This window comes from Eschscholzia californica, unplaced genomic scaffold, assembly GCF_041429995.1.
Source record: "Eschscholzia californica isolate CP2 unplaced genomic scaffold, dmEscCali1.0.p SCAF_6, whole genome shotgun sequence".
NCBI lineage: Eukaryota > Viridiplantae > Streptophyta > Magnoliopsida > Ranunculales > Papaveraceae > Eschscholzia > Eschscholzia californica.
In genome coordinates this window covers 40,384,469-40,411,724 of record NW_028238483.1, presented here as the reverse complement: position 1 = coordinate 40,411,724, position 27,256 = coordinate 40,384,469, and the positions used below count along the sequence as shown (strand labels likewise).

General features: G+C 36.2%; 5 protein-coding genes across 6 annotated transcripts; 3 read left to right on the top strand and 2 right to left on the bottom strand.

Moving 5' to 3' along the window:
* Positions 1-6: 6 nt before the first annotated feature.
* Positions 7-5,681, top strand: LOC147534845 (BTB/POZ domain protein TNFAIP protein). Its single transcript, XM_086645884.1, has 10 exons — positions 7-1,194; positions 2,253-2,350; positions 2,745-2,790; positions 3,155-3,237; positions 3,351-3,415; positions 3,556-3,617; positions 4,117-4,176; positions 4,406-4,438; positions 5,222-5,287; positions 5,408-5,681. The coding sequence occupies exons 1-10, from the start codon at positions 760-762 to the stop codon at positions 5,450-5,452; spliced, it is 993 nt and encodes a 330-aa protein (XP_086502010.1). The 5' UTR covers positions 7-759; the 3' UTR covers positions 5,453-5,681.
* Positions 5,682-5,957: 276 nt separating this feature from the next.
* On the bottom strand, positions 5,958-8,647 carry LOC147534844 (DPP6 N-terminal domain-like protein). The gene has a single exon (XM_086645883.1). The coding sequence runs from the start codon at positions 8,645-8,647 to the stop codon at positions 6,236-6,238; it is 2,412 nt and encodes an 803-aa protein (XP_086502009.1). The 3' UTR covers positions 5,958-6,235.
* Positions 5,958-13,592, bottom strand: LOC147534843 (ribosomal RNA small subunit methyltransferase G). Of its 2 annotated transcripts, none has more exons than XM_086645885.1 (9): positions 13,152-13,592; positions 12,981-13,061; positions 12,069-12,158; positions 11,666-11,832; positions 10,719-10,788; positions 10,480-10,559; positions 10,323-10,385; positions 9,479-9,555; positions 5,958-9,342 (listed from the first exon to the last, which is right to left on the bottom strand). In XM_086645885.1, the coding sequence occupies exons 1-9, from the start codon at positions 13,233-13,235 to the stop codon at positions 9,242-9,244; spliced, it is 813 nt and encodes a 270-aa protein (XP_086502011.1). In that variant the 5' UTR covers positions 13,236-13,592; the 3' UTR covers positions 5,958-9,241. The 2 variants fall into 2 exon arrangements, with proteins under 2 accessions (XP_086502011.1, XP_086502012.1); XM_086645886.1 differs by having other exon boundaries at positions 10,476-10,559; positions 13,152-13,483.
* Positions 13,593-13,903: 311 nt separating this feature from the next.
* On the top strand, positions 13,904-17,964 carry LOC147534842 (silicon efflux transporter LSI2-like). Its single transcript, XM_086648037.1, has 3 exons — positions 13,904-15,820; positions 16,006-16,195; positions 17,409-17,964. The coding sequence occupies exons 1-3, from the start codon at positions 14,582-14,584 to the stop codon at positions 17,672-17,674; spliced, it is 1,695 nt and encodes a 564-aa protein (XP_086504163.1). The 5' UTR covers positions 13,904-14,581; the 3' UTR covers positions 17,675-17,964.
* Positions 17,965-22,105: 4,141 nt separating this feature from the next.
* LOC147534841 (silicon efflux transporter LSI2-like) lies at positions 22,106-25,577 on the top strand. Its single transcript, XM_086650566.1, has 3 exons — positions 22,106-23,551; positions 23,738-23,927; positions 24,462-25,577. Exons 1-3 carry the CDS (start codon positions 22,313-22,315, stop codon positions 24,725-24,727), a joined length of 1,695 nt encoding a protein of 564 aa, XP_086506692.1. The 5' UTR covers positions 22,106-22,312; the 3' UTR covers positions 24,728-25,577.
* Positions 25,578-27,256: the final 1,679 nt, after the last annotated feature.

Below are 27,256 nucleotides of genomic sequence, written 5' to 3'. Positions count from 1 at the left end.
TCCGATATTCTTTACCGATTAATTTAGAAAAACTATTTCTAACTAAACGATCAAGGTTGTACCAGTGTAAGTGTGTAACCAGTCTGTTGGTCCTGTAGCAAGGCCTTGGATAACCAGACCCTGCCCAATCCAAGCCCAAGATGTTTGGGTAGCTATTCAACATAGGCCTGGTTTAGGCCTTTGTCTAGGGAGGACAGGGTTGGTGTAGGCCCAATAACTTTCATCCGTCAGTTTGATCTTAAATGGGTAAATATAGAAAGGGAAGTTTATATGCACTTAGTGAAAAGTGTGTTATACACACGGACACACGGACATTTCAGTTTTCACTTGAATATGTCAGTTCGCTATGAGCCTATGACTACAAGAATCCGTTTTGATAGTTGGTTACTACGAAACATAAGGACTTGCCAGTAACAAACTACAAGAATCCGACAATACCATTGTTCTCTCGCTTACCTTCTATTGTTTGTGACTAAAAGGCCTCGATCGAGAACTTTTGTTCTGTGTCTAGAGACGAACAAAAGAGAGATACACAATTTTGGGAGTCTTTTTTCGTCTAAAATAATGGAACTAAGTGGTGTGGTGCATAGCATAAATGTTTGTTATTTCATTATTTGTGTAAACAAAATATTGGAGGGGGTGTCCAAAATTTCTCTATCATAGAGCTTCAAGTAAAGAAGAAAGCTAACAGGAGGAGGTGGAGTTTCAAAATCATTTGAGGAGGAGTTTTAAAAGAAACCAAACAAACAAGGGGCAGAAATGGCTTTCCTCACTCTTTCCTTCTCTCATCTCCTCCTTCAACCTAATCCACTTTCTTCTTCTCATCTTCCAAGCAGCTTGAATCCATTGTTTCAGATTCAAAACCCTACCCAAATCTCAATTTACAAAACCAGTAACAGTAAAAGCCGAACCTTCAAATTTCCCCTCTGCTGTACCGCTTCTAAGCAGCAGCAGCAACCACCACCCAGCAATGGAAGGTCAGTACGGAAGAGACCAACACCGCCCAGAAAAAAGGGTTCTTCAAAGACAGTCACTACAGTGTTTAATGGGGAAGATGAAGATGAAGACGGTGGTGGTTCGAGCTCCTACTCCAACTCTTACCACCCTTCTCCGTTACCAAAACCTCCTGTTGGGTTTGTTCTTGATAGTCATGGCAAAGTTCTTATGGCTTCTTCCAAGCGAATAGCAACTATAGTAATGTTTCTCTTCCATTTTGACATTGCTTACTATCTGTTTGTTATAATTACTCAGTCCTTGTTTCTTTCATCCAAAGTTACTCTTAAAACAAAATTCGGACTTTATCAGTAGGTATCATAACATTTAATCCCCAAAAGACTAGGAAATATACACTCAACTTCACTAACCCGAACATTCGGTGTTATACTGAAAATTTCTATACGACTAGTTAAGGGTAATGGTTTCTGAAGTACCCAAGAATGGGAGAAGAAACCCGAATGCTGTAAGTAATGGGCTCAAAGTTTCTGGTAATATTAGTCTAGATCTTCTGACTTACTGTAGAAATGACTTGCAAGTAGGTTATCATTAAATTAGAATTTGCCCAGAATGTGAATATGCAACAACATTCAAAACAACAAGGTCTTTACGCTTATGAGATGATACACATATGTGAATTTTGCACTGCGGAAATCACATATACCATTAAATAGATGCATATAACAATGTTACATTTGCATCTCCATAGTCCTATGGTTGAACATAGTTCTGCTCCCTCTAGTAGATTCTGGTTATGTGGAGGTCAATAATATTAGAACATACTTATTTATTGAAGGATGAGTGACAAATGAGGAACCACTTCGCTTAAGATCAGAGCATGGTTTAGAGTAGGAATTTTCTTGCCTAGTTGAATTCGGGAAGAGTTTGATAGGTTTTTGAATGTTTTTAGTTATTCATGAAATATATTGCATTCGTCATTGCATAAAAATTAAGGTGTGAGTGGGATTCGGGTTTTGTTTGGATTTACCTTCTACAAGTTTCTCACTGAGTATACCTTCTAATGCTATATTCTTCTTCGCTACATCATATCTTAGCTATGTAACCAATTAAATATATCTATATATACAGTATACATATTTCTTGTTATGGAGGGAAATACTTCTGGCTTAAAGTGGAGGAGTTGATGGTTGTTAACTGTACAAATAGATGAATAGAATTTGTTAAATAATTTTGTAACCATCTTGTACAAAATAAATATTGGATTTCATGCGTGAAGATTCTAAAGATGCTATTGACAGGTTGATTCTACAAACAATTTGCCATTAGATTGCGTAATAAGACGAATCTTCAGAAGCTCCCAAGGGGACGAGTGCATGCTGCTGTGCCCGGTTGACACGTAAGCGCCTTTGTAGTTCAATAGCAATTTGCTTTTTTGGAGAAAAATTGTAGGTGTCGGCCTGTCTAGGCTCTCGAGTATGGACTACTTTCTTGAATTATGTTTTGGATGTTTATGTACTTTTATGAGTTATTTGCTGCCAGAAGAGAGTAAATGGGAGGAATCTATCTCGATTTTTCTATAAGTGGGACCCCTTTCTGTTCATTAATTCTGTTTTAGTTAAGCTTCCAATAGACATCACTGATCCCTAACGTTGTTACTTGGATAAACAGTAACCATTCTAACTTGGGAGAGAGAAACACATCACCAAATAGAGTATAGTTTGTAGGTTTAAGTATTCTACTACTTTACACATTATCTAATTTCAATGGCTAACCTAGCATTACTCCTGCAGACCTGTACAGATATTGAAGAGCACAAATATTGATGGATGGGCAGCTGTAAGTCTCCTTGTTACGTTGTTTATTTATTCTGATGTAAACAGCTCATGGAAACTGGTCGATGAAACTACTAGTTTGGAAAAAAAAAACATTGATACGATAAAACCACAACCTTGATGCAGCATCAATGCGTACCCGCACGTGCAAAACCCAGTTGTATCTTACATAGCTTAGAAATTAAATTCCATTTTCATTTAATTTATTGCTTATGGTGTTAAAACATGATGGATACATATAAAGCAACAGTGCATCATGGCGAGATTGAGGTGTTAATATCTATGTTAAACTGACAAGTAGTAGAAGTTATTTAAGTAATGAAACTAACGATTTCTGTTTTGTTATGGACCTGTCTTTCCTTGTCTAGGTAAGTGATGAGGAAGTTGAAGCTATTCTCCCTGCTGCTGCTTATGCACTTGCCAAGATTCATATGCATCTTGTCTTTAGTGGGTATGGTTTAGTCGTAGATATATTGAGCATTTGATCTCGGCCCCAGCCAATTGTTTCACATCTTTTAGATTTTATAAATTACAGCCTAATGTTATCTTTTTTTCTCCTCTCAGCTTTTGTTATACAGCACGTGGTGGATTTTGCTACTCAGAAGAGGACATTTTCGAATTTGGCTCAGGCAAATGACCTTTTTCCCTTTATTAAATGTTTGCAATGCCATATTTTTCTATAAGTGATTAACGATGACTTGGATGATGTTTTGTCATGGAATTTTATTTATGTACATGCCCCCTCCTGAAGCTTGTTCATTATGTGCAGATAGTGGTCAAGATATAGATGGCTTGCCAACTGAAGGTGTAGAAATTACATGCTTCCACCAGGTAAGGTTATTTATATGCTTTTGTGAGTTTTTCTGAGTTTTTGTTACTTTGTTCAAGACCTAAATTGTTAGCAGGGAGTTACTTTGTGAGTTCTGCCCATGTAAATATATAGTAGTCCAACAAATAAAAAATGAAAAAGTTCTCTCTGAAGAAACGCAGAGAGGTCTGCTACTGTTTCCAGATCTAGAAACAAGTAGCTGAGACCAGATATTTGACGATAATCAGAAGTCATAATGTATAACAGGAGAGTGTTTACAGCCTTCCACAAATCGTGGAGATAACACAACCCAAAAAAAATCTATCTCGTATATTCTATCAGCAAATCCATATCTGACATTTAATTTGATCTCTGAAGCTGCTGTAGATTAGTAAAAGTTAATTACATAATCCTTGTATGGTAATCGTTTTTTATTTCTTAAAGTTCATGTCATTTAGAGGGCTATGTCCCTTGATGTATGAGATATCTATTCTTTAATGACATCCTTTTACTATTTTGCAGGATGGCGTTCATTATATGATATATACACCCTCTGACCCACTTCTATTTGTTGCCGTGAAGGTAAATTACTGTTTTTCCTTGAAAGCGATGTACTTTCTTAGTTGATTGAGTACAAGTACTTTTTCTACTCCCTAGTCTAAGCATTTGCAAGTTTATTTGCGGTTCTGTTATGATTTACTTCTCAAGTTTGCTGGTTCTATCTTTTTTACATGCTTTTGAATTTAAGTAGTAAATCTCTAGTTTGTGATCAATGGTGAAAAATAACAGACTTCCTGTTTCGCTAATGCAGGAGGAAAATGGCATGCTGCAGATTGCTGAAGATGTAAGTTATCTCGTATCATTATATATTTATATTGTCATATTGGCTTCAAAGTTTTATTTCCTTTCAAGACCTTTGTGTTCTTTTCTTATGAGCATCCTGTAGCAGTCTAAACAGTAGTCATCTCTTTCCAATTTTCATTATTCAGGCACATGGAATGATTCAAATTTCGTGATAAAAGCCAATGAGCTACAAAATAATGACTACTTATAGAGTTTTAAGTTCTATAGAGTAACGGATAAAAAAAAAAAAAAGAGAAAACCCCCAAAAAGATTGGAACAATGCTAGTACATTATCGAAGTTGATATCATGATATATCCATGCTATACTGTTCGATTATCGATAGTTTATGACAAATGCCAAGATATATGTGACTTTGCCAATTATCTCGGTGATGTATTGGGCAATAGGTATATCTTATTTCGTGTATAACTGATATATCACTATTATCCTACAAAACTGGCATAATCCACTAGCATGACTCATGAAAAAACTAATAGAACAAGATCAATATTTTCCTTGCTGCATTTATGATTCTATCAAGTGTGCACTAGTATATTACATTTAAGTTCCATACTTAATTTGTAGGACCATGAACACATCGAATTTGCAAATGTGAAAAATTAACAAAGTAAAGAACCTTTTACACACATTCGAGAAATTACTGATTTGAATCGTGAGAATATGTGCCCAAACACCTTATAAACCTACTACTGTTTGTGTTTTCTTGCAATGGGCGTTTTTGATGTCTGGTATGCTCTACTATTTCTTTCTTCGATATAACAGGATCTGTTGGAGGACCCGGCAATCATAGATGCCATAGATGAAGAGACAGAATTCAATGCTTTGGTGGTATGCATAAGCTTCCCTCAGTACCTCAACTAACAAACCGATATAATATATATATATATAATAGATTAACGAGGTGTATGATACATTCATTTGTTACATTGTTTTGGGGATATTTTGTAGGAGGAAGAGGCTGCTCTGTTGGAGTCATTGTTAGGAGAACGATGAATTTGAGGAGGCTCAATGAGATGCTGTCTAATGGTTTCTTGTTGTCCAAAGATTGCTTGCATTCTTAATGGGAAGCTCAGTAGATTTGATGTATGTAAATATCATTTTTAGAAACTCAAAAGCATGTGTATATGCAGGTAGCTAGCTATATATGCAGACTTTGTATGCATATAAACAATTTTGTGTATGATTCAAGCTTGTTATTCAGTAGTTGTGTCTGCTTTATAAATTCGCATTTGTTTAGGAGATACACTTTTGAAATACAAATACAAGATAAACAAAATACATGGGATATATAAAATTTTTGGCTGACATAAATTGACTTGGGCAGACTTCGATCGACTCTGAACCATGAAACTTGTGTCTTTTTTTTAAGTATGATCAACATGAAGGGTTTGGGTTAAAACAATCAGCAAGTCAGCAAGTCGAGCTAAAGTAGACCAGACTAATCGAATAGGTTTTAACTAATTTGACTTTTGAGCTAAAAATGGTTGGCAACGGACTATGTATAACACTGAAGTTTTATTGATTTAGTACAAGTACAACTGCCATTACATTCAAGCTCCCCCATCCCCATATACACAATATTGTAACTCAGCAAAGACCTTACTAACTCAAAACTAAACCCATCACTATCACAAAATACTATTTTCCCAAAATATTTTACAGAGACATTTATTTGATATCATTTTAAAATTCAATTTGTATATATCTAGGTTTTTTATTCCTTATACCCATCTAGCTAGTAGTACCTAGTACCTACATAGCAAAGATCATGAGAACTCAACATCCATTTTTCGATGGAACTTGAAGCCCTCCAGGTGATGATGTGAGAAGATTGTTTGCAGGAGCAGTGCTAGCTAGCCAATGACAATCGTCGAAGGAGCATATAGACCCAGTGGCTGGCCTCTCTACCACATCAATTGGCTTCATAAAAGTCGGTCCCCAAGTTGGTGTTCCATCCTCATAAGAATTATGTGTCATTCTCGTTATCTCCGTCCCGTCTGTTTTAGCTATGAATATATCGCCATAAGGCTGAAAATGATGTGGGTTTGCAATAGGTTCGGCTGATACTGCTGCATAATCAGTAGTGAATGCAATTCGAGTTGAATCAGGACTAAACCATGGATGATTAGTTCTTCCACCTTCACCACTCTGAATCACTTTCTTTAATCCTGTTCCATTTGGATGTATGAAGTAAATCTCAAAGCTTCCACCGCCAGGGTTGTGTCTATCAGAAGCGAAAGCAATCCATTCTCCGTCAGGAGACCAATTGCACATTGTATCGGTCCATGGTCCTTCTGTTAATCTGTATATCCCACCTTTCTCTCCTTCTAAAGAATCCATTACATATAAGTTCTTATGACCTGATCTTCCTGATCTGAACGCAACCCATTTTCCATCTGGTGATGCTGATGGAAATGCATTGTTTTCGCCTCCTGTTGTGAGTTTTTTCACTGATACTGATGAATTATCGTCTTCTTCGTTGAATGTCACTGAGATAATATCTACTTGAGTTCTTTCGGAAGCGAATATTGGTCCAGCACTTGTATAAATAACTCCTTTTCTTTTCCAATCCCAACTAGTAGAGAAAGACATACCAGATAAGATTTGTCTTTTGCCAGATCCATCCAAGTTCACAACAAAAAGACCAGGCAATCCATTATAAGCGATTCGATCTCCATTTGGGGAGAAAGAAGGAAAAGTCCCACCAATTCTGAACAATGATATTTCTTCAGATGGACTTTGAATGTTCTCAAACAAAAGCTTCTTCTTTTCTTTCCCATTACTACTAATACCTCTGCATCTATGGTACCCAATAAGACTCCCATCAGAGTTGAAAAATGGATTGTAGTGATGTGTTTTCGGCGAAACCCTATTCGTTAACTCGACGAATTGGTTTGTAGTAAGATCAAACAGCTCAATATGTCTGAAATCTGAAGTGGGTCTTCTTGTAGCAACAGCAATGAATCTTTTGTTCTTGAGAGAGAAAGCAGGAGTAAAAGCATGAACACCAGGTGGAGTAACCCTATCAATTTTTACAGAAAAGGTCTCTTCTTTGATCAGAGAAGAAGAAAGGGTTGCTTTATATATACTCCACCAACCATCATCACTACTTCTATGAAAATAAAAAGTAGAATCATCAACCCAACAAGGCCAACCTCCATGATCAACAACTTTAACCCTACTTGATCCATCTAGTGTTCTGAAAACATAAATATGAGTATTAAGATCTTCAATCTCACCATCCCAACCTTTCTCTCCAGAAGAAGCAACAGCAGTCCAAATCCCAGATGGTGAAACAGCAGGACTAAAATCAGCTACCCCATAAGGAGTTAATCTCTGAGTTTTCCCTGTTCTAAGATGAGTTGAATACACAGATGACCAACTCTTTCTGGGTAATCCTGGATTTTCATGGGTAGATACATAAATCAGAAACTCACCTGAAACTGAAGGTTTGTCTTTCATGGATACTCTTTCTCTCTTACCCACTTCTTCTTCTTGATGTAGTAAAGGTATCTGAATTCGATTTCGGTGTAAATTTGATTCTTCAAGAACTGACCTTGATCTTCCAGTACTGTCACCATGAACTTGGGGGTGATGATGAGAAGTGTAAGCATCAAGAAATATATTGGAAGATCCATTTCTCTCAGTGACATAGATGAGAAGTTGAAGAGGAGAATTATCATTAGCTAGGGTTAGGATTTGTGATTGTTCGGAGAGAAGAGAGAGGAGGGTAGATGATGAATTGGGAGATGGAAAATACCCATTGAAGTTGACTGAAACACCATCAGTAATTTGAAGTTCATGATGTTTATGGTAATGGTGGTGGTGGGGGAGAGAGAGGGAGATAGGGAGAGTGAATATATCAAAAGCATATTTTGATCTACCAAGAGTACCAAAAACTATACTGGTACTGGTGTTAGTTGAAAATCCATCTAGGGCTGAAGTAAAGATTGGGAAGAGATGAAGAAGGAAGAGTAACAGATAAAAGGAGGAAGATGATGATGATGGGTTTGCCATGGAATCGTTTGATGGTCTTCTGAGAGATTTGTTGTTGTGATTGTTGTCAAAATTGTGTTTATAGTCAATAAATGGATAGAATTCCAATACTGGAAGAAAATGATAACGATATCTTTGAAAATAACCACATAAAAAACTTCCACATTTGAAAAAAAAAGAACCTTCTTCCATGTTTGAAAAAGGTCCCACCAGTTACAGGCAGGAAGATTTTTGTAAGAAATTGGACCAATCTAATTTTACACAAGGGTCCCTTCATCTAGACATTTCGTCGAAGAACTGATTGCTGAGACAGAGGGTCGGAGGCGGTGATGGTCGGACACAGCAACGGAGATGAGAGGGAAGAAACAACTTCATAGATTGCAAAGGTTTATACCTACGAAAGAAGGCTTCCTCAGTCGTCAACACAAAGAGAGAGCTGACATGGGGTACAGTCTTCGATTTTAGGTTCTAAAATGAACATCCCTAACAAAATAAAGCTAGTTGCTTCTAAATAAATTGAGAAGTTTTTTGCCGAAGTCTTCCGTGCATATAGCGAAAACTTCGAACCTGCACACGGAACCTTCTAAATCACTCGAATCAGTGAAGAGAAACCAACTCAAAAGAATCTTCCTTTAATAGAAAGAATGAGACTATTCATAACATTAGTAATACATAACTAGACACTCCATGTAAATGTTGGGTGGGGAAAAGGAAAATACTTGTTCAAACACAAATGATTTTATTGGTAGAGATGGGGGTAATCACAAGAAGGGAGAAGGAATAGGCTTATTTGAGCTTCTTACTGAAGTCAGAGAGCTCCAATAGTTGAATCTTCGGAATACTTGCTGCTTCCTCCCTCTCTTTCTGAGTGTTATACCCCCAGTCCCCTGCACACCAAAAAAAAACAAACCTAAATACCAATAACCACACACATTCATTTAAACCCTTGACCTTGAGAACAAGAAACAAGACAGAAAATAATTCAGATATCATGAGAGTTTTAAAGTGAACTGAAAATCTCACCCAAATACAAATTCCATCCATCCAACTCAGGCTCTTTGATGACGTTTTTCAAAGTTGCAAGTCGATCTTCCACAAAGCTGCTCAAAGGAAAAAAATAAAAAAAGATGGTACTTCCTATCAAGATGTCCATACTGGCTTAAAAATATTTAGAAAAAAGTTGGTATCCAGTTATTCTTGTTCAAGGAGAGATGCTTAGTGTTATCCGAAAAGCTGCAGATAACTCACACCGGCATATATGCCTCAAAGGATTTTAAGTTAAGTGATATTCTATGAATAGTATGGCATAACAGAGTAGAATTTGTATTTATAAACATGGTTACAAGTATTTACTTTTTGGGTGTCCGTCTTAGGCCTTACTTGCCCCTAGTGGTCTTGGGCATATCTCACCCCAAAAAAAACTTGCTCAAGAGGTGAGGTTTCCCTAAGACAAAGTGACCAACACCCCCTCTCATAAATGTCGGACTAACACCAACCATCTTTCCCTTCACACATTGGAAGTCTACCTTCACTTCTACAATGGGACCTGAAAGACTTCAGTGAACCTGGGCTCTGATACCATTTGTGGGAGTGGTCTTAGACCTTACTTGGCTGCAAGTGGCCTTGGGTTTATCTCACCCTAAAAGCTAGCTCAAGAGGTGAGGTTTTCCCTCCCTTATAAAGTTACCACAACCCTCCCATAACTATTGTGGGACTAAAATTGTTTACTATATTTGATCAGTTGATAGTCAAGAGAATCATGGGATACGAAATTGGGTGTAAGGTGTGTTTGCAGAAGCATGAACGTTCACCCTACAGAGATATGGATTTGGTTAATAGCAAAAAAATATAGCCCCTCCCAACTTACTGCAGTGTTAAACCCTGGTGTTCTGGTTTCATCTGAAGTTGCTTCAACACTTCCACCTTCGGACTGCAGAGCAAAAGTTCCAAGAAACCGTGAAAACTGACCCGAAACTGGGAAAGGTATAAAAATAAATTTCACTTTTGCTATTTAATGTACAAACCCTGTTCCCAGGCCATAGATTCTGTCTGCTGGAAGTTTTACACCAGCCAGCTCTTGCAATAGGGCTTCAGCAAATCGACTCTGAAACACCAAAGACAATGCATTGGAGCGAGGAAACAAAACTTTGGAATTGGTATTAGGGAGTTATCCAGGAAGTTGTTCAAACATATATACCAGCAAGTTCTTAAAAGATTTCTCAAGTCTTAAGTGACAGAATTAATTTTGTAAGCGAAAGCACACCTGTTTCGTGGTGACAATATACACCCTTGAGCTTGCGAATTTCAGAGCATCTGAGACACCTGGATACAATCTTCAAGGAACGAAGGTCTAATCAATTTTCAATTCGAGACCCTTATCTAATAAAGCTCATATAAATTAATTATATCTAAGAAGGAAAACAGAAATCAAAATGATCTAACAGGAATGGTCTAGCTACAGTCCTTGCCCCCTCGACTAACTTTTCTGCACAAATCTAGTTATGCCTAACCCTAACAACAGGTTTTGACAATATAGTGCAGACTGCAGAGTGCTTCTCAGTTCATAATAAGAATGAAGCTAATCAACGGCAAATTAAACCATCAAACACATAATAATAATAATAATAATAACAATATGATAACAGTTTATTCCTCTAGTGAGTTTTAGATAAGAGGGAGAGAGTAAAGGAGTTTTGTGCAAACTCATAATGTAAGTCGACAAAGCAGAACTACTTCAGACAAGTCGGTATGTTCCAGGTGAACCTCAGAGGCTGAGACAATCACTTGTCCTATCAGCATTACGTGCGTCCAGTAATTATGATAAGGGCATTCCACGATGAACACAACATAAGTCGTTCACTAAATATTTTCACTATTTTACATTCATATCCTTAATATGCCAACTAGCCCTTCACTTTGAGTTTAAGCGCATAATGTATGTGGGTGTGGGTGTGGGTGTGGCTAAAGAGGTTTACAGAAATTATCTATTAAATTGAATATATATCAGCATATGGAGGGGACTCAAAATGCAGCTCAAATAACATAGCTAGTCTTTACTCTGAAATCATTTATCTAGAGATTGAACCTACGAAATTAAGTAAAATAAACCTACGCCAGAAGAAGATTAATTTCAAGGTTTAATTTTCAATTTCGGATTATATTTCAGTCCACTAGGAAATGGAGACCACTGAAGATGTCAAAAACAATTACCTATTTGCGCCAATCCAACTTGACAGGTCATTGTCTATCCATTCATCCCTAACTTTGCCGAAAAGCTCAACTAGAGGTTCCCTCTTTTCATCCCACTCCTCCATAATGATGGGTTTCAGTTGTGACCAGTTCTCCAATATTCCTTCAATTGTAAGTCCTGCTGCAACCTTCCACAATAATATGTAATATGTCAGTTGTGGGCCACGTATGAAATCATACCGTGAAGAATAATTTTGTTTTTGTTGTGGCTAGATTTTGAGTTGTCTCCCAAAGAACTTGTAACGATGTCGATAGAGATGTCGGGTCTTTTGCATCAAATTTTGGTCTGCATAAATGACCTCCTCCTTGAATTTTAGAATCTTTTAAATAAAGAATGTCACATGAAATAGGTGTATGTGCCCACCGAAGACTTTCGGATGGTTGGCACCCTCATCTCCAGCAACAGCCTCACAAGCAATAAATTCTCATATCCAGTTTCCACAACAGGGCGAACCTGACACATCATAAAAAGATATGTTTGATTATTACGACCTAATACTTGCTTCTTTATAATCTAAAGTCGACTATAAATGAAAGTCCTTGTTAATTGGTATTTTTAGAGAGGATTTACATGATTTCACTGGCAAAAGTGAAAATGAATCAATGAAATTTGCCAATCATCATAAAATTGAGAATGCAGCAGAGAGAAAATGAAGTATGATAGCATATGATTAGGTAGAGAAGAATGAGTGAGCAAAAAAAGAAGTAGCGAACCCTAATCAGAATATTTCATGTTTCAGGTTTCAAACTTATACACCAGAACCTGACCCCTTTTTTTACACCAACACACCAAGATGTACAAACATTTCAATAACATAAAACATGAAATGAAACAGAAAGTGGTACTCAAGCGCCCATGCAAAGAAGCTTCTTTAACCATCGACCTTGCTTTTCTATTTTCATAATTATAGTCTTATTTGTATTAATAACGGAGCTTTTCTAGGTAAAAAGAGTGGGACACCATAACGAGACTCATGATCAGCCATGGGAAGACATGTGCCGCATCACCATTTACCATCAATGTATAAGGACGACGACTTTCCATAGCAATAGTTTTCAAGTTGACAATTATTTGCAATAGATTTCTTTTGATAGATGTAATAATTAGAAAAGATGAAAACTTTCTCCCAAGGAACGGGTTTAAACAGGGCAGCTTCAAGACATACCACTCAATGCTTTGAGATGAGGCTGAGACAACACAAATTTTTTATGCATTTGAGATTCAAGACACAACAATAACAAAGATTCATAAAATGTTGTCATGATTCATACTTACAACGTGCATTTGATCAACGATCCAATCTTCCAAAGCTGAATCGACACCATTGAATAGATTTGGCCATCTTATTCTAGCAGCCTGAAAAATATAATATAAGAACCAAATTGTAACACTATAACTCTCTATCAAAACCCTAATTAACAGACTAGAAAGTAGAGAGAGAGAGACCTTAACAGCAGAGAGAGAACTTTCTCCGCAGCTATCACAAATAACTCCATCAAAATCTAGGGCGTAAAGATGCTGTCCCTCCATTTCTCCCACGAGAATTACAACCGAAGAATTTCCGCCTCCCCCGTTTTTCTTCCCCCTTTTCCCTTTCCTCACTTGGAAGAAGAAAAAAAAAAGAGGGAAGAATTTTACAAGTATTCAGCTGACGTGTCAATACCACACACACTCGTTCACATTTCAATATCTATTTGAAGAAAGATTATATCTCTAATGAGAAATTATAGAGACTAAAATGACATTAGTGAAGATAGCTAGCTAGAGGTGTAAAGAGTAAAGGGTGAAATTTTAGATGGGATGTGATTACATTTACATTGAAAATTGAAATCTTGTAGAATATCTAGTGTTGACAGTAGAATTGAATATGATATGTAGTTACGAGGCGTGTTTTAGGTATATCAGAAACTATTTGTAGTAGTGGCCAACACGACACCATAGATTTATTGACTCGAGAGTCAGTTGCCACAACGGAACATGTCTATTCCCTTATCCGAGTTAGGCTCGTAGACAAGTTGTGTGATAGTCACACATTAAGAATCTGTAAATTGGGCTGCAGATATACGTTCAAACTTAGTAAGTGTCGATGTCTCTTGGATAGACTCGTATCCATAATGTAAGCCCTTCCCATGGAAAAAATTATAGAGAATAAAATTAAAATTATTAATGTAGGCTAAAGAGACAACTGTGTGAATTTTGTTATTTGCAATCTATCACGTTACACGTCTGTCTGTGTTAGTGGTCAAACAATCTCCTTTTCAGGATTACATCAGCTTAAATAATGAATTAGTTAACTAATTAATTACAGTTTTACCACATTTGAACTGATTCAATTGAATCATTCAATTGCATCAAATAATGAAATAAATCAAACAGAAGAGAGAGAGAGAGAGAGAACCCAAGAGAGACCAATAAGTTTGCAACTGGAAGTGACAGAGTTAGGAAATAAGTTAGCTCAACAAACCCAAATAAGGTTTGAAATCAAAATCTATATATCTCAGTTTTCTGTTGTTTTTCACTGTTGAATCAATACTTCCCATTTCCATCAATTTTTTTATACTGTTTAGGGTTTTTGGATAAATGGGTATGCTATAGTTCAATCTGATCCAATTTCATATTCAGTTTCATTCTCTGGGTTTCCTTTATTATCTAAAATCAAGGGTTTTTTACCAGGATCTCTATCTAAAAAATATCCACATAAATGTCTTGTAATGTGCTACAATATTCAATCTTTTGTTGGTTTTTAATTCATTCTATTCTTTATCATATAAACTAACTCCACTTGTAAGATTAAACACTTCGGCTTCATAGTTTGAGATTTTTCCCTTTTCTGACTGAAAGAGGAGGGAATTGGGTTAAGTTTTAGAGTAAACAAAATGGTCATGGCTCCAACTGTAAAAGTAGTTCTAGGCTCAATCGCCTTCGCGATCTTCTGGGTACTGGCCGTCTTCCCCGCTGTCCCATTTCTCCCCATTGGAAGGACAGCAGGTTCGTTACTAGGTGCAATGTTAATGGTTATTTTCAGAGTTATAACCCCAGATCAAGCTTATGCTGCAATTGACCTTCCGATTCTTGGTCTTCTTTTTGGTACTATGGTTGTCAGTATCTATCTCGAAAGAGCTGATATGTTCAAGTACTTGAGTAAATTGTTATCGTGGAAAAGTCTAGGTCCAAAAGACTTACTTTGTCGACTTTGTTTCGTTTCTGCTATTTCGAGTGCTCTATTCACAAATGATACTTGTTGTGTTGTTCTTACGGAATTTGTATTGAAGATTGCAAGACAAAACAATCTTCCACCTCGTCCGTTCTTACTAGCCTTGGCGTCTAGTTCCAATATTGGGTCTTCTGCTACTCCAATTGGTAATCCACAGAATTTAGTTATAGCATTTCAGAGTAAAATCTCTTTTGGGAAATTCTTATTCGGGATTTTCCCTGCCATGCTTGTTGGTGTTGTTGTGAATACTATTTTACTTCTATGCATGTTTTGGAGGCTATTGTCTGTTGAAAAGGATGAAGAAGATGCATCTCCATCGGAAATTGAAGTTGCTGAGGAAGATGTGAGTTCTCATCGTTTCTCGCCTGCCACATTATCACATGTCACATCTTTAAATTCTCAGGCGGGGAACCCCAGATTGGTTGGAGAAGTGATAAACAGATCGTCAATAGCACTTGGAGTGGAATATCGGGATATGGAAATTAGAAATCGAATAAATTCGAGCAGTGAGATCAATTCCCATTTAAGAGCCTCAACCGGTGCAGATACTGAGCCTGCAAGAATTTCAAACACATCAAAAGACGATGGTAGTACGGATTCTTCTCATCATGGGGAAAATATTGCCTCTACAATTAGAAGGGTTGGGAGTAGTGAGGCGAGCACTATAAATCATATCGTTAATCGTTCGATTGATGTTCCAGCCTCTTTGCAAACATCAGACGAGAAGGAGAGTCCTATTAAGAGATGGAAGAAGTTATTATGGAAGACGTCAGTTTACCTTGTTACTGTCGGAATGCTGATCGCTCTCCTCATGGGTCTAAACATGTCATGGACTGCATTAACTGCTTCACTGGCTCTTGTGGTTCTTGATTTTAAAGATGCCGGACCAAGCCTTGACAAGGTAATACTTTCAAATATAAACCTCCCTTACTCCGTTCGCACCAAAAAAAAAAAATTTGTCGATATGTCTATCTATCTATATGTATGTATATATATGTATAAGACACGTATTAGATTACTGGTTTCATGTAGTGCTTCGTGTAATAACTGAGACACAACTATTAACTGTCTTTAACCCTGAATCAGGTTTCATATTCTCTCTTGCTATTTTTCTGTGGAATGTTTATCACGGTTGATGGCTTCAACAAAACTGGGATTCCAGGCACTATTTGGGATTTTATGGAGCCTCATGCACGTATTGATCACGTCAGTGGAATTGTAGTGCTTGCCCTTGTTGTACTTGTCCTCTCAAATCTGGCTTCAAATGTACCTACTGGTTAGTAGTTCTAATCATCTTTCTTGTTCTATTATCAATAAGAACGATTTTGTGCCCATTTATGAATGATTAAAGAGCTTAAGATGTCATTAACATATTTAACCCGTAGGCAGGAGGTGTACATGGCGAACTACTAAAAGCTACACAAAATAACATCATTAAGATGGATATAGGTGAAGTATAGTTAATTCGAACAGAAAGAAGAAATAGAAAGTCTGAGTTGAACTATCAATTTTCATCCTATTAGTTGCAAGCCTCTGCCTCTAATAAGTCTGAGATCACAATTGTCCCACCATTTGGTTACTTGCTTTTGTGTTCGAAAGCTAATATAATCTCACCCACACCTTTGAGTGCTACTTACTCGAAGGACAAGAGTCGTAAGACTTGAAACAAGTCTAGATTAGGAGCATGGACATCAACCATTAAAATAACATTCTAAGGGTTTTTTTGTTATGCATGAAAAAGAACTAATATATAAATAGATACAATAAGGTTATGATAAGTGACGGATATGAGGATAAATCTAGTATTTCAGCTCGTCCGAACCCAAGTCGCGGAATCTATTTATTCAGCGAAATGGCATTGAAGCGTTACCCATGGGGGTTGGTAGAGTTTTTTCATAGTTTGAATATTATGCTATAAATTATACTATTCTATTTATATAGAGATTCGGCCTGTAATATCTAGCGAGTACTGCTAGAGAACAAGAAAAACTAGTCAGACTCTCGACAAAAATCCTATGCGGCTTGTCGTGATTCAATGGATCAGAAACATTGGAAGCACGAATCATGGCAAACCACATAAGATCTATGTCCAGAGTCTGCCTGGTTTTTCTTGTTCCCTAGCATTTTTCGTATAAAGGTCTTATCTTATTTGAGCTTAAATTTAGTTAACTTGTTGGAGTTCTTAACTATCTAGTTACCAGAAGCCTATCAACATTCAACTATTGTATTCATGAATGAAGTTGAGAAAAGTCCTTTGTTCGTTATCATCTTAGCGATTTATTGTTAAGGGTGCCAGATTACAATGTTTGTCGGACAAATTCCTAACACTATCGTATGAATCCATCACCATTTTTAGTGCTCCACTGTCTCCCCCATCACTACTTCAAGTTGTAATACTTCCTTTTGGTCACCACAAATGAATTATTTCATTCTTGCCATTGAATTAAGAGAATGCTTATGTTTTGTACCCGTTTCTTGAATGTTATTAGTTCTATTGCTTGGAGCAAGGGTTGCGGCCTCGTCAGGGGCGATATCGGTGACAGACGAAAAGAAAGCATGGCTAATATTGGCTTGGGTAAGTACAGTGGCAGGAAATTTATCACTCTTAGGATCAGCTGCAAACTTGATAGTGTGTGAGCAAGCTCGACGAGCTCAGTTCTTAGGTTACAATCTTTCTTTTTGGAGCCATCTTCAATTTGGACTTCCCTCCACTCTTATTGTCACTGCAATTGGTTTGTTACTGATAAGGGGTTGATACTTGTGGATCTAGAATTTAGGTTTAGGGTTAAAGAAGATGGTTTAGCTATTCTTTTTAGTATAATTTTTCATTTGTTTGTATGTCTTGTGCCGTGGGAAATTACTGAAGTGGGAAAAGGGATTGTTGAGCTACATATTCCAGAGCGTGTGAATCTCAATTCTCTTTGACAAGAATTCTCCCTTTTCTAGTAGTAAAGCAAGAATATACAATATGTTAGAAATTGTGCCAATAGTTTGTATATTTGGATACATGAGAAATCAAATGAATTTGAATATTTTATTCGGTAATATGGGCACTAAGACATGTATTTTGAGGGTGACTTTGTCTTCTATTTGAAACTTGGAAAAGATGACAACCAACTGGTAACCACTTCAACCACAAATTATCCCCACCGTCTATTCTATTCATAATGATTCTTTTTAGGGTTATTTCCCATATGGCCCCCTACTTTGTGACCAGCTTCCCGCCTGGCCCCCCACTTTACGAAAAATACTCATATGGCCCCCTTCCGTTATAACACCGTCATTCTCTCTCCTCCATCTCTTTTTCTCTCTCTGCCATGTCACGCCACATCATCTGTTACGCCACCTCATCACCTTCTCCGGCAAAGGTCGCCGGCCGGCGACCTTCAAACTAAATTTTTTTTTTCTCTCTCCTCTCACTAAATTTTTTTTTTCTTTCCCCTCTCTCTCTCTAGATCTAGAGAGAGAGGATTGATCCGTTCAAGGTCTGTTCGGACCTTGAACAGATCTGTTCAAGGTCTGAACAAGTTCGTTCAAGGTCCGAACAGACCTTGAACGGATCAATCCTCTAGAGAGAGAGAGGAGAGAGAAAAAAAAAAATTTAGTTTGAAGGTCGCCGGCCGGCGACCTTTGCCGGAGAAGGTGATGAGGTGGCGTAACAGATGATGTGGCGTGACATGGCAGAGAGAGAAAAAGAGATGGAGGAGAGAGAATGACGGTGTCATAACGGAAGGGGGCCATATGGGTATTTTTCGTAAAGTGGGGGGCCAGGCGGGAAGCTGGTCACAAAGTAGGGGGTCATATGGGAAATAACCCTTCTTTTTAAAGTCTCAAGTCCACGAAGTCTTCTTTATAAAAATGATAAATTTATCCAAGTATTTAAAAGTCTACTTTTTATATACTATTTTTACGTCACTACTAACCAATTGATTCTTGTCGGGATACAAAATTATTACAACTTATAAAATTAGAAATGTGTTAGTATTGGACCATTCGAACATTATTTTGGGAAGACCTAGGATGTGCTTTGGTCTTTATTTAAGTGGGTAGAAGGGTGGGTGATACGAAATATCTTATGCCTTGTTTTATACTATGTGTTAATCTTCTTTGGAGAAAACAACTCTTAACTCTTAATCATTGATTTTGAGGTTAGTTCTCATTTAGTTCTTATATATTATGACCAACTCCGTCGTCCAGTCCTATATTCCTGAGGTTACATTAGAGAAAGGTTAATAACAAACAAGTCATACATAATGAACGAATCCTCTCTGCCTAACAGGCTAACAAATAATCACTTTTCATCCGTTTGTGAAAATAGTTCCACACAGAAAGAAAAAGATACTCTAGGTACTAAGAATTTAATACAGATTTAATTATTTCTAAGTTAAAAAAACAGTATGTTTTGTTTTGTTAAAAACTCAACATTTGTAGTATGTCTGATTAAAAACTCAATACTTGTATATTAATTTATTAAAACTTAATATTTTCGCAGTCATTTTGCAAGCAGTTGCAAATTAAGAAAATACTTAAGGATTTGAAGAGTATAAAAAATTGAGCGATCGTAAAAATTTATAGAGAGTTTGACCATATTCCCCAATTTAATATGGGAGCGTCTAAAGGTGCCCCTTAAAATTGCTATTCGCATCCCCATAAAAAGAAATTTACTCTAGTCAATCCCGTTTGATCTCCAACATCTTCTTATCCATCTTTAGGTCACGAGAATGGAAAACAAGAACGGATGAAGAATGGAATCACTCAACCTTCATCTTTAAATTCAAATGTCAATGTCTCCGGTGACATCTATAAATTCTCCTCCGAGAAATTTGGTGGTGTTCTTGACGAAACCATAATTCGTCTCTACTTAGTTCATCCCGATTACATATAATTAAGTATAATACAGTTCACGACCTTTAAAGTCCTCTCATTTGTGATCTTTAGGATCTTTTTATTTTGTGGCATTTAGGGTCTTTTTTATTTTATTTTTGCAATATTGTACTATTTTTTTTTTTTTTTGAATCCCAATATTGTACTATTTTATCTTCATTTTGTCTGTACTTTTTTACAAGTTTCGTGTTGTAATTTACGATAATAAATTCATGTTGTACTCAGAGGAGTCAAAAATCTCCAAACCGTGTAATCTATTAGATTTAATTCTTACATATGAATGAAAGTTGTGACTTTATCAAAAAAAAAATATATATATATATATATATCTTTCGAGCGGGTCCTTCAGAGGAGCCATTTGATGACTGCAGTGCATCCTGTGCTTTTATTGTAAGTTGGTTTTTGGAGTCAACTGAGGCCTCTTAATCTGGAAACATATAGGTGATAGGTCCCGGCTCTTGTGCTTATCTCATAGTCATTGGAGACTACTTTTAGAAATCATTTTTAGGAGATCCACTAATACCAAGTTGTGAAGAAATGTGACTATTAATATGATTCATTACTTCTTCAATCTTCACAACAATCTCCCCAATCAATTTCTCTCTCATCCCCATCACCATATCCTGATCACAAACTCCTCCTCATCAGCCAAAATGGTACACAATTCAAGACTCCCAAAACTTCCCACATTTATTCTCCATTTATTTTTCATCTTGAATATAATCAACAGATTCATCTTCTTCATTTTAAGAAAGAAGGGTCTGATTTCATTTTCAGATTCAGATTCAGAAGAAGTTGGTTATACTACTCTCCAATTACCACCACCCAATCAATCTCATTTAACAGCTGATTTCATAAAGAAGATATTACCTCTTATGAAATTTGAAGAATTATTAGTAACTCATGATCATCAAGAGAGTTGTGGTATTTGTTTATGTGAATATGAAGGAAAAGATGAAATTAGACAATTAATTGATTGTCCTCATATTTTCCATGGGAGTTGTTTGGATGGTTGGTTAAATCATGAACAAAGAACTTGTCCTCTTTGTAGAGCCCCTTTTGCCCCTATACTGATGCACATGACCTTCAAAGAAAGTTCAAATCTTTGATCTTTAGGTCTTTCTTTTTTTTGTGGTCATGAAATTTACTTATTTAGAAGTGTTCTTGGGCGTGGGGTCATATTGGGTTATTTGTTTTCACACTTAGGTATAACAAAAAATGTAAATACCATGTCTCAAATTGTTCAATTTCCTATCTCTTTAGGGTGTTCATTATATGAAAAATTCTTTTAGGGTGTTCATTATATGAAAATTCTTTTGTACTCCACACATGTATGATTGTGTGTTGTAGTAATTGTGGAATGCTAAGATGATACAAAGAACTAAATTTGATTTAATAACTACCAAACATGATAAATGCATAATATATATATATATATATATATATATATTGATACGAATCAGTTTTCTGTACTGTTAGTAATATTGTCGGCTTTTGGAGTAAATTCACTCCCAATACCTCATCACAATAGAGTGAATCGTGACAATAACGTGTTATCGGATGATGATGTGATTCTGGTCTACCTAAATTAATGAAAAAAATATTTACATATGACATATTAAATAAATATCTAAACAGTTTAACTCAAGAAAATATTAGCATGACGAAAATATATTTCTGTTTATAGGAAATGTTAGAATCACAAAAGATTTTGACAAAAGAAATTGTCCAGCTGATGTGACATTCATCTCTCAACGGCTCAGATTTAATCCAAATTTCAAATCACAACCGCTACATCAGCTGGGTAACTTCTTTTGTCAAAATCCTTTGTGATTCTAGCATTTTCGTTTATGTAAACGTATGAATTCATGCAATGATTACCTCATACCAATTATAATATTTAAAGTAATTCTGATGTAATTAATTAATAAATCCAAGAACACAATCTAACTGAATATCACAAGGAGAAACTAATTTTGAAAAGGGTGTCATATAGGCAATTCATGAAAAATAGAAGGCTAGGCGAAAATCTAGTCATAAACTATAGGCCAAACGGAAAATAACACAAACTAAAATTATCAATGCAGGATATTATAATCTAAAAAGACAGCATGATTTTTGTTATTTGGAATCCATCCCAGTTTTTATTTTGTTAAACAAGCAAACTGATCCTGTTAGTGGTCAAACAATCTCCTTTTCACATTACATCAGCTTAATTAATTAATTCTTACAGTTTAATTATGTGAACTGATTCATTGAATCATTTAGAATCTAGTATATAATAAGGGAGGAAGATGTATTTATCTCAGTTGAGATTATAGAACTTGTTCGTGCTCAATCGAGTTATACCAACCCTCGTCAAATCTATAAAACAGAAGAGACAACCTGAGACAGAGAACTCAGTGAGTTTGTAACTGGAAGTAACTTAGCTCAACATCAAAATCTCAATTTTCTTTTAATTGTAAAAGAGGAGGAATTGGTAAACTTTGTAAATTTTAGAGTATAGAAAATGGCCATGGCTCCAACTGTAAAAGTAGTTCTAGGCTCAATCGTCTTCGGAATCTTCTGGGTATTGGCCGTCTTCCCGGCTGTCCCCTTTCTTCCCATTGGAAGGACAGCAGGTTCATTACTAGGTGCAATGTTAATGGTTCTATTCAAAGTTATAACACCAGACCAAGCTTATGCTGCAATTGACCTTCCTATTCTTGGTCTTCTTTTCGGTACTATGGTTGTCAGTATCTATCTCGAAAAGGCCGATATGTTTAAGTACTTGGGTAAGTTGTTAACGTGGAAAAGCTTAGGTCCTAAAGACTTACTTTGTCGACTTTGTTTCGTTTCTGCTATTTCGAGTGCTCTATTCACAAATGATACTTGTTGTGTCGTTCTTACGGAATTTGTATTGAAGATTGCAAGACAAAACAATCTTCCTCCTCGTCCGTTCTTACTAGCCTTGGCGTCTAGTTCGAACATTGGGTCTTCTGCTACTCCAATCGGTAATCCACAGAATTTGGTTATAGCATTTCAGAGTAAGATTTCTTTCGGGAAATTCTTATTCGGGATTCTCCCTGCAATGCTTGTTGGTGTAGTTGTAAATACCATTTTACTTTTATGCATGTTTTGGAGACTATTGTCTATCGAAAAGGATGAAGAAGACGCGCCCCTATTGGAAATTGAACTTGCCGAGGAAGATGTGAGTTTTCATCGTTTCTCGCCTACCACATTATCACATGTCACATCTTTAAATTCTCATGAAGGAAACCCCAAATTGGTTGGAGAAGTGATAAACATATCATCAATAGCACTTGGCATGGAATCTAGGCCTACGGAAATTAGAAATCGGATAAATTTGAGCAGTGAGATCAATTCACAGCTGAGAGCCTCAATTGGTGCAGATACTGAGCCTGCAAGAATTTCAAACACATCAAAAGAGGATGGTAGTACGGATTCTTCTCATCATGGGGAAAACATTGCGTCAACGATTAGAAGGGGCGGGAGTAGTGAAGGGAACACTGAAAATCTAATCATTAATCGTTCTTTGGATGTTCCATCCACTTTGCAAACATCGCACGAGAAGGAGAGTCTTATTAAGAGATGGAGGAGATTATTACGGAAGACATCAGTTTACCTTGTTACTGTCGGAATGCTAATCGCTCTCCTCATGGGTCTAAACATGTCATGGACTGCATTAACTGCTTCACTCGCTCTTGTGGTTCTTGATTTTAAAGATGCCGGACCAAGCCTTGACAAGGTAATACTTTCAAACATAAACCCCCCTTACCCCGTTTACACCAAAAAAATATCTATCGATCTGTCTATCTATCTATATGTATGTGTGTGAGTGTGTATATAAGAAACGTAGTAGAATACTGTTTTCAATTCGTTCTTCATATAATAAGAGAGATACAACTATGAATTGTCTGTAACCATGATACAGGTTTCGTATTCACTCTTGCTGTTTTTCTGTGGGATGTTTATCACGACTGATGGATTCAATAAAACAGGGATTCCAAGCACTATTTGGGATTTTATGGAGCCTCATGCACGTATTGATCACGTCAGTGGAATTGTAGTGCTTTCCCTTGTTGTACTTGTCCTCTCAAATGTGGCTTCAAATGTACCTACTGGTTAGTAATTCTAATCATCTTTCTTGTTCTATTGTCCGTATTGACGGTTTCGTTAGTTATCAGCCCATTTATGAATGATTAACGACCTTAAGATGTCAATAACGTATTTGATACGTAGGCAAGTGTACATTGTGAACTACTAAAAGTTGCACAAAAGAACATCATTAAATCGAACAGAACAAGAACAGAAATTCTGATTTGAACTATATTAATTTTCATCCTATTAGTTGCAGGCCTCTGCCTCTAATAGGATTGAGATCACAATTGTCCCACCATTTGGTTTCTTGTTTTTGTGCTCGAAAGCTACTATGTACTCTCACCCACACCTTTGAATGCTACTCGGATGTCGTTGTAGGTAAGAGTTATAAGACTTGAAACAAGTCTAGATTCACCATTTTTAGTGCTCCACTTGTCACCCCCATCACTACTTCAAGTTGTAATACTTGCTTTTGGCCACCCCAAATGAACTATTGCATTTTTGTTGTTGAATTAACCGAATGGTAATTTTTGTACCCATTTCTTGAATGTTATTAGTTCTATTGCTTGGAGCAAGAGTTGCGGCCTCGTCGGGGACGATATCTGTGTCAGACGAAAAGAAAGCATGGCTAATATTGGCTTGGGTAAGTACAGTGGCAGGAAATTTATCACTCTTAGGATCAGCTGCAAACTTGATAGTGTGTGAGAAAGCTCGGCGAGCTCAGCTCTTTGGTTACGATCTATCTTTTTGGAGCCATCTTCAATTTGGGCTTCCCTCTACTCTCATTGTCACTGCAATTGGTTTGTTACTGATAAGGGGTTGATACTTGTGGATTTAGGTTTAGAGTTGGAGGAGAAGTAAGCCTAGCTATTCCTTTTATTATTTTTCATTTGTTTGTATGTATTTCTTGTGCCTTGGGAAATTACTGAAGTGGGAAAAGGGATGAAGACTCTTACTAGTTTGGAACCATATAATATTATATATATAGGTCCCATAACTCCCACCTCTTTGCTTATCTCATCCCAAACCACTTTTAGGAATCAATTCAGTAGAACAACTCACACTTCACTTTAAACTATTTATATGTTTCATTCCATCACTACTTCCCCAATCAATTTCTCACTCATCTCCACCACCATTTCCTCACAAACTCCTCCTCATCAGCCAAAAATGGTATACAATTCAAGAATCCCAAAACTTCCCACATTTATTCTCCATTTATTTTTCATCTTGAATATAATCAACAGATTCATCTTCTTCATTTTAGGAAAGATGGGTCTGATTTCATTTTCAGATTCAGATTCAGAAGAAGTTGGTAACACCCTCCAACTACCACCACCCAATCACTCTCATTTAGGAGCTGATTTCATAAAGAATATATTACCTGTTATGAAATTTGAAGAATTACTAGTAACTCGTGATCATCAAGAGAGTTGTGGTATTTGTTTATGTGAATATGAAGGAAAAGATGAAATTAGACAATTGATTGATTGTCCTCATATTTTCCATGGGAGTTGTTTGGATAGTTGGTTAAATCATGAACAAAGAACTTGTCCACTTTGTAGAACCTCTTTTGCCCCTCTGCAGATGCACATGACCTTCAAAGAAAGTTTATATCAAAATTTTGATTTTTAGGTTTTTCGATTCTCGAAATAAAATTATGTGTTCACAAATGAGACTTTGGGATAATATTGTTTGATTTTTACGTTTGTTAAGTGTTTTTTTAGTGTAGGTCATTTGAGGGTATTGTTTTTTCACTTACCTAGTGAAAAGAAAGTAAAAAAAAGAGAATGTTCATTTTATGAAAAAATTAGGAATCAATGTGCGAATCAATCCTCCTACTAAAAAATACTCTTTAAGAGTTTCAATCTATCATCATCTAACCTGTTCTTCCCAATGAATTGTGGTCTTCCTAATGGTCTTTCTTCTGTACCTAACACATGTTATAGCATGCGAATTTCGTCTAACTACAAAAACACGATAAATGCATAAATAATATAATTATATGTGAGAACAAGAATATTTAAATAGGCCATTATGATCAACCCTATTGTTCAACTCAAAAAACACTTTTAGGGGTCCTAATGCACCATTAATTCAATTTAAAGATGTTCCTATTCTTACCTAAATTGTTTAGCAAGTTCACCTAAACCCATATCGAACAAATAAATAACAAGTAACAACTAATCAGATATTCGCAAGTAGCTGTTAATATTCACAAGACTTAACTCCTAAACCTCTCTACTCAATATGTCTTGGTGAAGGTATTCAATTTCACATTTGATGCAGACAAGAGTGGCTGCATGGAGTTAAATTGCAGATAATGATTAAAAATTTCAAATGAGTTAGAAAAAAATATCACTTTCATGCTCTCTCAAATTTCTTGAGACACTCACATCACATGGGGTCGAACCGAAGATAAACCACTCATAAAAATGTCATTATAACTTTTCGCTTTTGGGATCGGGCCATGTTTTTTTGTCGTCATAGATAGGGTCTCATTATCATCCTTTCATTATTGGTGGAAGTTCTAATATCATTCCCATCCATGGAGATCCCAAGACGGCAAGACCTATTGGTTTCTAGAAGAATACACAACCAAGCCGACTAGAAAACCCAAACTCAACTTGAGTATCTCATCTGAAAAAAAAACTCAACTTGAATACTTAGAGGCGTGGTGAAATTGTTAATCCTCCTGTATTATGTTCTACCACAAAATGTTTATAAGGCAACCAATTAAGCCACGACTCTCATTATGATGCAGGGAGATTTTCATGAGATATTCCAAGTATCTTGGATATCTTAAAATCTAGTTATTTTAGTAGCATAATATTTTTGTTAGTAGAGAATTATTATTTTTAGCAGTTTTATATTTTTAGGAAATTTTTTAGGTTTTAAATTCTAGTATTTTATTTATTTAGAAGTTTTTATTAGAATTTGATTAGGTTTAGGAAAGTAGTATTTTATTTATTAGAAATTGTTATTTGAGTTTGATTAGGTTAAGGAAACCCTAAGTCTATATAAAGGGGGATCTAGGAGTTGTTTTATTCATTCAAGTTTATCAATAAAATTCAGTATTTAGTAGTAAATCTTATTAATTTTGGTCCCATGAGTCTGTAGACGAAGATCTAAGACTTTTTCTGAGTTTCATAAGTTTTAGACGAAGTTCTAATTCTTTTCCGGAATTTTCCGCTGCGTCAGTTGGCATCAAGAGCGAGGATTTGCCTGGTTCGATATCATCTACGCGAAGATCACTTTAGAACACATCGATGGATTTGCCAAAGATGCATCTAAAGTTGGTTTAAAAAAAAAAAAAAAAAGAATCAGATTATTATTAGTATTTTCTAGTTTG